The following is a 10,830-nucleotide window of genomic DNA, read 5'->3' as shown; positions in this document are numbered from 1 at the left end:
CCTGCCTAGTTCAGGTCGTTGGGGATGTAATGGTGTCGGGGATAATTTCATGGCGCGCTTTCGGCCCCTTGGTACCAACTGAGTAACTCCACAGCCTACTTGAATACTGTTGCTGATCATGTCCATGCCTTTATGACCACATCCATCTTCTGATGGTTGCTTCCAGTCACATGTCACAAAGCTCAAATCATCTCAAACTAGCTTCTTGAACACAATGACTTTACTCAAATGGCCTCCTGGTGGAACTGGAGATTCGCCCCGTGGATGTGCAGCAACTGGGTCATACTATCATGTTGATGTGGGCCAAACTTTCTGAGGTATGCATCCAACATCTTGCTGAATCTATGTCATGAAGTATTAAGAGAATTCTGAAGGGAAAAGAGGCATGCACATGCGACATTATAGGTAGTTGGGTAGTAAAATGTAAAGTGACGTTTCTGCTTACGGGGAAAAAAAATGAGCCTTACAACTTAAATTATATATATTAATTCATAAAGGCCTTAAGGGAATTCAGTCTATGTTCAATCTACTAAAGTCATCATGTCATCAAGACATGTTTTCTCCTGGGGTGCCCAGATTAAAATATGTGCTTGTCCTGGAAAGTAATGTTTTGGGATTGTAAACTATTCTGTAACAAAGCAGAGGCCCAATATAGAGTAAATGAATCTTTAACAGATTTACTCTTGCTGGACCATTATCTAATACATACGTGCAATACACACAAGTATATATATATATATATATATATATACACAGACACACGAATATATATAGCTCTATTTGTGCCTTTATTGAAACAAATTTAATTGTGTTGGAACTCGCTTCTGAAACACATGTGATTGTGTATCAGCTGGCAGCCATCTCGTGAACATTGCCTGGATGGCTGAGTTATGAAGCCCAGTATAGAACAATTATCACTTAAAGCATGTCACATCATTTCTACACTGTGCATCGTTTCTGCTGCTGTGCAGGAACGCAGTTGTGGGAGATAAATAACAATAAATACACACATAAAAAAAAAAAGTAGATGATTCTTAATCTGAAGGATCGGTTGCACACTGCTCAGCTGTGACTCCACAGCACCTGTCTTTTACACGTTTAGTGCAAAAGGTGACTATCCGAGCATTAAAAACCAGCACTCCCCCACAACAGAGCTGCTTTCTGTCTGCTCCCCCATCCCGCAACAACCTGGAGGAGAGAGAGCGCAACTACATCACTGCCCCTGCCTCCTCCTCACAGCGTTGGTCGCCATCCATCCCCTCTCCTCCTGTACCATAACAGATGGTGGGAACAACATTGCATTCACCGGGTACCACAACAATAGACCGCAGCATCTAGTCCGGACATCACTGGCCTTTCAGCACCATGCTCCCAGCGCGGGACTGCGCGAGGTTGTGAGTGCCGTCGTGATTTATTTCACGCGGTATCACCACGGCCACGGAGGAACCTTCTTGCGACTGTTTGGGCTCTCCGTCGAGTGGGGAAGATGGCCGCTATGAAAATATTAACGGGCACGGGGCTCTTCTTGGCTCTCTGCGCGCTGGGGCTGCTCGCCATGGCGATTTGCACCGATTATTGGTACGAGACGGACGCGAGGAGACATCGAGAGAGGTGTAAAAACTATGCCAGTAAGCGAAACGACCCGGGTTACATCTACATTTCGAGCCACAACCTCCCCCTCCAGATGCCTCCAAAGAGCCTGGAGAGGGAAGGTAACGGCCCAGATGCTGCTCCTGTCTTCAGGAGGAAGCGGCACTTTCTGGCCGGGGCGTCTGCCATGGAGTCTCACTGTAGCCGGCAGTTTAACTCCACCATCTCTGGTCTCTGGAGGAAATGTCACCGGGAAGGATTCGACCCGGAGACCGAGGACCTCATTTACAAAGGTAAACACGAGCAGTCTGGAGCCTGGTTTTTCTTGTGTGCACCACCAGGCCGTGATGCTCAGCGATGAGCTCACCTAGCCTGACACACACACACACACACACACACACACACACACACACACACACACACACACACACACACACACACACACACACACACACACACTCATCCAGAGGCCTCTCACATCAGCATGTCTCTGCTTTGACATTTTATAAAACATGAGGATGGCCTTTTGGAATCTATTGTGTCTTTTAATTTAGCGGGTAATTTCGCTGTCCATGGTGCTAAGTCTCTCTCGTTCTCTCTCTCTCTATAATATTATTATAACAAGAGGATAGTCTTGTCTATAAGAGCCTAAGCGGTCTAGTAATAGTCAATATGATAAATAAAACAATTTCAGTGTGCACCAGAAGCTGAATCTTTAATGCAAGTGCTTTAAATATTAGGCTACAGTAGAGACAACTCAGTGCACAGCCATCCTTCAGTGAACAACAATGAAAACCTTTGTATCAGGCCTGATGTCATACCTGGAAAAGAGTAAGGTCCTGAAACTGGGGGACTTTTTGTGGTCCTTGTTGTTGTTGTTGTTGGTTAGTGTCACAATAAAAGTAGATCAGCATGGCTAAAACAGACCAGTAAATAACATTCATTTAGCCACAGCATGCTGTACTGAAACCAATTCACACCAAATCTAGCAGCCTTTTAGATACCTTGCAGTAATTCTGTTACATAATACTTCCCACTTTCCTCCCCCCCAACTACTATAACTACTGCCACTCATTTTACAATTAAAAACCATTTAATTGCACGAATAACACAAGATTTCAGGCTCTCCAATGAATAATTTACTGTGCATTTTCTTTTCTGCTCTCAAAAATCATCATATTGTAAGAGCAGTGCACTTACATCATTTCAGTGTTCTGTTAATGTTTCACTGATTGCCCCATTGTCCTGTAAAGGCTGACTTTATGGCATAAACACATTAGTGCGATGTAGTTTTTACAGCAGCAAGTAACTCTGATGAAGCTTATTCAGATTTTGTCTCTGAATGGTTGTGATTCAGTGTTCTGGTTATTTCAGGCTGTACTTTGTATTATTATTTAACTGGACTGTGTTTCTTTTTAAAACATTTGCGTTTTAAACGAGCACTACTATGTTGGTTATGAGCTGTGTTCATGAGACCATGTCCACATCTTGCACTATGCGTGTTGACAGACTACAACACATTTAACTTATGTTAAAAGTTCTTGCTGCTACTAGCTTCCATGCCTTTGGGATATTTACCATACTGAGCTCTTATCAGCAAGAATGGAGGTGCAGATTAGAATTGGCTCAATTTCAAGCATAATAGAACTTACAGTATTTACTATAAGTGCCTGCAGAAGTAAATACTGTATGCAGTCTAAGTAAATAGATTTTATTACTCGATTTAGATAGCCCTGCCTGAGTCTTAGGATCATCTTTAACTTCAGGTTTTATAGCTTCACATTCATTTATCATGTTTTGTGCAAAGAGTGGTACAGATGGCATAGAAGAAAACTGATTATTTATAATGGTCACTGGCTATAAAGCACCAGCATTATGTGGAGAATAATAACATGTAAACCAAACTATATCTTTCTTCGCTGCAGTAGCTCTGCTTTGCCATTGGCATGTTCACTACAGTGACAATGAATATACACCAGAAGCATTACGCAGATTCGTCCGCTGTTATTACATTTAGATCTCACGAATGTATGTAATTGAACATCAGAATTGTGCTAACGTTGTTATTTCCTGCTCAAGCAGCCAAAATGTGATTACTGTGCAATCAGACGTCAACCAGTCTGTCAGATTTAAAGTGACCTTAATTAAACTCTGTCATCCTGCTTGAAGGCAAACAATAAATGATAATAACACAAATTTTAAGTGAGACAGTTTACAGAACTGCACTCGGAATCAGATGAAAAGAAAGGTCAAAGCTGCAAAGCATTTTAATAGTTGATTGTGTCTCATCTGGGAGATTATTTTCTTAATTAATGCAAACATTTCTGAATGCATTTCCAGATCTATACAGAGTATTAGGAGTTCAAAATCTTAATTTGTTCACATAGTTTTTCAGCATATGTGGAACAGAGTTTACCCCTATAGATGTTTGGACTTAGACTTTCACAATATGTGACACCTTCAAAGATTCCTTCACTTGCGTTATCAGATTAAAGCCGGGCACCGATATGCTTACGAGTAATAATCAAACTCATTGTACCGTAGCTGTGATAAATGTCTGATTTGTCCCATTTGAACTCACAACAAAGCAAAAAGGAGACTCAGGGAGGCGTCAGTCAAGCACAGTCCGGTTCACTGATCACAGCTCCAGTCATGAAGCTAAATTAATTTATGTTAATCTTCAATAGGTGTGTGGGACATTTAATGGCTTACCAAGTATCCACAATTTTCCTTAATATGAGATCTGATATGAAAAGCAGGATCTGGATTATAGACTTTGGTTCCCAAAACCAAATGCAAAAATCAAAATAGATTCACTTTAAAGGCAGAACAGTTAACAGTTGTGGCTGTCGGTGGAATAATCCATATTCCATATTGTTTCCCTAATCCCCTCCCTTAATAACAATGTAGGAGTGGTTGGGAAAACAAGGTTAATAAGGCCAGCTCAGAAAATTAAAACCCAGTGAGGGTGGAAAATAAATAAGAAGCTTTTCTACCATGTTTGCATACACACATTATCTTACAATCCCAGAAGTAGGGCGAAGGTTCAGAATGCAATTCTTACTTAATTTCCTTGCTTGTTACCCTCTTACTTACTTGAATTAAAGGAATTTGTCCTCCAGTTACAACTGTTTCCATTTTCTTCTGCCAGGCATAATTCAGAGATGTATCCCAGTCAAGTATCACTATTCTTCGTCCATCTTACCGCGAAATTTACCCATCAACATCACAAAGACTATACGGCAGGATGAGTGGCATGCACTCCGTAAGTATTAAAGTTTTTGTCTTTATGGAGCTGGTGTTGGCTGTGTTTGTGTTTGGTGATTGACTATCTGGTTTTTGGAGTTATTCATTAATACACATGTATTTTTTCTACAAAGAATTTCGGTCAGACTCGAAAGGGTTTGGCATTGTAAATAATTGCTGTCTGATCAATACAAGCAGACTGATTGCCAAAACATTACAGTCTAACTCAGCAAGTCTGATAAGTGCATCTCATCTGTGACGTTTCTTTTTGTATTGGATACTCGACTCAGCTGGTTGTCATTTGGTGGCATTCTTGATATTATCTTGAAATTGCTGATCTACAGCAACAATTTCACTATTTGGAGGGAATCTAAATTTCTGTTTTAAATCTCTGAGGTTCTGGCTGGACTCTGAAGTTAATGTGGATTTCTGTTTATGTAGATGCGAACAGATTTGTTATTTTAACTGATTTATCACAATTATTTGCTGCATTATCACAAACAGATTGCATGTCGTTGCCAGTTTGAACCCATTCAATCACAATCTGATAGCAGGCTAATTCCATCGTACTGCTGTTCAAAGTCAAAGTCACACAGCAAGTGACTGCAAGTGGTTTGCTCATGTAATCTACATCTTTGAAGCATGAAGATTAGAAGTTTATTTCACACAGTTTCCAGCCACTGTTTTTCCTAGTGTGATCATAGCATTACTAGACTAGCTTAATGATAATTTAAAAAATAAAAAGAGAAAATTAAATAACAATCTTTTTTTAGTAATGGGCTTTGTTTTTGAGTGACATTGGTGTGCACCAAGGCACTGTGTTGGGTCCTATGTCTTTTTTTCGTCAAACAAATGTCTCTATTATTACCAAATCAAAATAACACCATGTTGCCAGCTAAAGAACTGCTGGAAGTCTTTCTCACTTTTTTCTCACATTAAATCACATTTGCTTCTGTTTAATGAATATCAATACTCAACATGATGTGTAGTCGAAGGGAAAGTGGTGTTTTTTTTTATTGTTTGTACAACAGGATTGCTTTAGTCTTACTATTAGTGCTCTGGATTTATCATACTGCTCTTAGCATCTACATAACTATCACATACAGGCTCTTAATCATACAATCCATAAAAACAGCTCAAGCATGCAATATTTATTACTAAGTCCTGAAACTGTTGACCTGTGAAACACCAATGAAAAATCAGAGCTGCATGAGAAAGTAAAGGATGTTTGCACATTTAATCAAAAAAAGAGAAACAGCAGCACACCTGCTACCACTAACCACGCTAGTTATGAAAGTTATCCCTGTTTTAGTCGTTGTTTTGCTACTTGAATCAACACACATTTCTTCTCTTATTTAGTGTCACTGTTTTCAGAGAAAAAGGAACTCACTTTAGACTTGCTTGCACAGCACTGAATAGCAGACAAAAATAGGAACAGGCAGTGGAACATATAGCAGCTTATCAGCTAGATATTTCCCTCTGGAGGTGGAGGAGACCCAAACCAGAAGTAAAAGTTGAACATAAGTTTGGCAGGTGGACACAGACAAACACATTTTGTATTGTGCTCTTATTTATTCTTTGTACCGACAGACAGTTTTACTGTAACTACCATTAGCTCTGCTTGTTAAACTAAAATTGATCCACTAGATCAGGGGTGTCAAACTCAAATACACAGTGGGCCAAAATTCAAAACTGGAACAAAGTCGCGGGCTAACGTTAATATTTATTGAAATATATTTATTGAAATATATTTATTCCTTCAGATATAAGAATGAATCTTTTCTTATTGACTCAAACACATTTTGCTGAAAAACTGAATATGGAACAAGCAAAGCTTAATACTAAACAATATATACATTAGCTGTATAATACCAGTAGGCCAGCTCTAATAGTAATTTGGTATGGCTTCGCGGGCCAAATGTAATTAGGCTGCGGGCCAAATTTGGCCCGCGGGCCAGAGTTTGACACCTATGCACTAGATGAAAGATGCCATGTTCACATAACAGTGTTTTCATCCTGTCAGTTCTTGTCAGCCTCAAACATGTCCGAAACTATTTTCATGTGAGAGGCAGTGACAAAATTAATTAGTTTTAGCAAATGAAGGTAACTTGAGCACTTCCAGAGGCTAATGTGAATTTTATTTATAAACTTTTATTAAATCATTGCTGATTTTAATAGACTCCAGCGCCCCCCGTGACACTGAAAAGGATAAGCGGAAGCGCATGGATGGATGGATTGCTGATTTTTTATTAAAAAATTATGTGAAAACACATTCAACAACAAATTCAAATAGACATTTTTGTTTCTGTCAATACATTTTATTGTGATTTTTATTTGCCTTCTAGATGTCATCAAATATTAAAAGAAACAACTATACATACAAGTACCCATACTGTATAAATGCAATTTAAATAATGGCAAAAATGTACAACTGCGTATAACACCAAAATCAAAATACTGTTCTTATACCTTACAGCAGCGGTCCCCAACCTTTTTTGCGCCACGGACCGGTTTATGCCCGACAATATTTTCACAGACCGGCCTTTAAGGTGTTGCGGATAAATACAACAAAATAAAACTAGTACCGGTACCGAAAAAAAGAAGATTTATTCATAACACGTGAAAAGACCCAGGAAAACCGAGTTAACGATAAAAACGATAACAAAATAACGCTGAAAACCAATAAAAACCCTGAAAACCATACATTTCACACCTGAGCCTCAACTCTCGCGGCCCGGTACCAAACGACTCACGGACCGGTACCGGTCCGAGGCCCAGGGGTTGGGGACCGCTGCCTTACAGTACAGATATGATGATATAAGTGTGGAAATATTAAACATAAATATGTTTTTTTTGTCTTTTTCCCCCTCACTATTTCAAATGCATTTGCAAAAGCCACGTCTTTTTTCAGTCTTGCTGGAAACGTTTATGTGAAATAATCTCCTTGTGCTGTCATTCCCTGCAGTCTTTTATAAACCTATAAGCCTTAGCAAGACGCTCGCTTCGTCGCAGTGGATACTTATCCATTTCTGAATAATTAAAATACCTATATTTACCACTTTTAACACATAGCTGCCTATCAATAGTAAATGTGTTGCTGACCTTATACTGACCTCACGGTTATCAGGGTTATTAACACAGGGGCTTCTTTTCTTAAACCTCCCCTTTAAACCCTTGAGTAGACCTGTACTTCTTGGCATCCTTGTATCACGGTACTGTGAAAAGCACATCCTCACATGAGTCTGCAGACGAAATACAATTTTATTCAGTTTCTGTTCTTCATGACAGCCGAGAGCACCTTTAGGTTAATATGAGATAGTGAGTTGCCAGACCTTAGATTCCATCAGTAGTGATTTCCAGTATCATGTTCCACTACTTTTATCTTATTGCCTGTAGGTGTGTTGTTTTATATTCAGTACGGGTGATACAGTGCGTTGGTAATGCAGAGATGTTCAGTTAAGATGAGTTAAAAATACATCCTTGCATTTATTCTTGTTATTTGTGTTCTTGCTATATTTTTCCATTTTTATTCTCGTTGTATTTTGTTGCACGAGTACTAAATTTTTACATTAGCTATTAGAAGGCTCACTGAACACTTCATTTATCAAAGTTTAGAATTTTCTGGCAACTGTTTCATGGTTCTGGCTTAAAAAGGTTTTCTGTAAAAGTGATATCATTTTAATGCATTACAGTTTTTTTGAATTGTTTAATTATATATGTAATTATTTTTACTAACAGATTGAATTAGTTTTATTTGTGTATACAGTGGGATCCTCATTTGATTTCACTGTGTGGATCTATCTAGAAGATGAGGAAAATAAGACTATTTCCTAGAAAGAACTGTGTATTGAAACTACGTAATGATGTCTTAAAACACTTCCTCTTCTAACACAGCAGGTTGTTTCAACACGAAAAAGCAGAAAAAGCTGTCTAAAAGCAGATAGTTTAGCACGAAATAAAGTTCAGTTAGAGCTTTGAATTCACTGATTTCTGATTTTTGAATATTATATTGATCTATATTAAGTTGTTTTATTGGCATTAGTTAAATCCTTGACACACGAGTAAGTATATCATAGCATACTACAATATTAGTTCCTCTGAAAGACGAAACTGGACAGCCAGTTGGTTCCGTCACAACTTTGCTATTGATAATACAATTAGAAGTAAACATTCATTGGTAACTTTATTTCTAAGTTAGCATGTAGCCTAGTTTACATGAAATTGTTGATTGGATAGGTGCTAGCCTCACTTTTAAGGCTGCTGTGGAACTCCAGGGATTTGACTTTTGTATTCCCAGTAACATCATTGTACAATCTATAGTTTTGTCTACACTATCATGGTGATATTGTTTCTATGCCTGCCTCTTGACTCATGCTTATCTTAACTATTATCACAGAGTAGTTGTTACTGTCCTACTCTCCTGTGTTTCTTGTATCTTTGTTCTAACTGTGAAACACAGTGCGATTTTCCTGCCTCGCAAATAGAGCAGCAATGTATAAAGTTTATTTACAAGGCTCTACTGCACGATGTCTGATGACATTTTAATATTAGCTGTACTTCCTGTTCACACAGTTTGGAAAAACTGAAAGACTAAAAAAGGGAAAACCCCATCAACAACAACCAAACAATTAAAGCAATGTTGTTGTTTTTTTTATTTAATTGGATGATTTTAAAACATTACATGTCTATATCTACCCTGGGAAATACTTTTCATAATTTATGACCATGTATAATGTCTCTTTGTATTAGGTTTCTGCCTGTCTAGCAGTCTGTCTACACTTATGTTATTGCACACAGGTGTGTCATGAAAAAGAGATCTTGTTCTCAGTGATGCAACGTGTTTACATAAGGAATTCAATAATAGTAATAATAATACTTTAGCCTTTAGCTTTAGTATTCAGTGTCTGTAAGTTACGATTCCCTCGGTGAAGTTTTCGTTTCTGCTTGCAGATCTAAGAAGAATGACAGCTGGCTTTGTGGGCATGGCTGTGTCCATCATTCTTTTCGGGTGGATCATTGGAGTGCTGGGATGCTGCCAGCAGCATGACCTCATGCAATATGTAGCTGGGCTACTCTTTCTCATGGGAGGTACTGTGAGAGCACATATGCCCACATCCACACACACGAATGCATGCATGCAAAATCCAATTTTATTCACTTTATTTATTTATTTGATGACAGCTGAGAGCACCTTTGTGTTAACATGAGATAACAGTTCAATGTCCCGCAGTAACATGATTCTCATCCTGCAGTAAGATGCAGAGTACATGTAAAAATTCAATAATCAATTGAAAACCATGTAAACCAGTCCTGTTCTCTTCCACTCACACAGGAACATGCTGCATCATCTCATTGTGCACATGTGTGGCAGGAATCAACTTCGAGTTATCCCGCTATCCTCGCTACATGTATGGCCTCCCTGAAGACATTAGCCATGGCTATGGCTGGTCCATGTTTTGTGCCTGGGGGGGCCTCGGTCTCACATTGCTGGCTGGCTTCCTCTGCACCTTGGCTCCATCCCTGAGTACGCCTGCCACTCGCACAACCATCCACAAGCCGAGGCAGGAGAACGGAACCGTGTGACAGGGGCGTTGTGAAGCGATTGAACCACCGAACGCACAAACACACCCTTCCAACCTTGATGTTTAACTCTGAAACAGTTTTTGTCTGATCACCATCTCACAACACCCTCAGCATCGCCATCCCCCTTCAGTGTTCAGTGTGCCTGAGTTGTGACAGAAGGAACAAAGTAACGGCAAATTTCACACACCTAATCTTGAAAATCCCCGAGGGACCTCCGTAAAGGCCAAGAGTGACACCCACAGCAATGTTTGACTGGGACATGGCTCTAATAGCACAAATAAGACTTTTTTTCTTTTGGTTTTGATTTTTGAAATGCTGACTTTATGATGATCTAATGGTGACTGTTTTCTCTGAAGAGAAATTGTCATAAAATGGTGCTCTCTTAAATACATAAAGCCACACACAATCCCA

General features: G+C 39.2%; 1 protein-coding gene across 1 annotated transcript; it reads left to right on the top strand.

Moving 5' to 3' along the window:
- The first annotated feature begins 1,486 nt into the window (after positions 1-1,486).
- tmem276b (transmembrane protein 276b) lies at positions 1,487-10,419 on the top strand. The gene is made up of 4 exons (XM_085355359.1): positions 1,487-1,883; positions 4,742-4,855; positions 9,787-9,924; positions 10,169-10,419. The coding sequence occupies exons 1-4, from the start codon at positions 1,487-1,489 to the stop codon at positions 10,417-10,419; spliced, it is 900 nt and encodes a 299-aa protein (XP_085211485.1).
- The last annotated feature ends 411 nt before the right edge of the window (positions 10,420-10,830 follow it).

This window comes from Diplotaxodon limnothrissa, linkage group LG1 (genome assembly GCF_057381915.1).
Source record: "Diplotaxodon limnothrissa isolate DT_005_m linkage group LG1, D_limnothrissa_male_GT1.1, whole genome shotgun sequence".
In the NCBI taxonomy this organism is placed as follows: domain Eukaryota; kingdom Metazoa; phylum Chordata; class Actinopteri; order Cichliformes; family Cichlidae; genus Diplotaxodon; species Diplotaxodon limnothrissa.
This window is presented reverse-complemented; position numbering and strand designations above follow the sequence as displayed.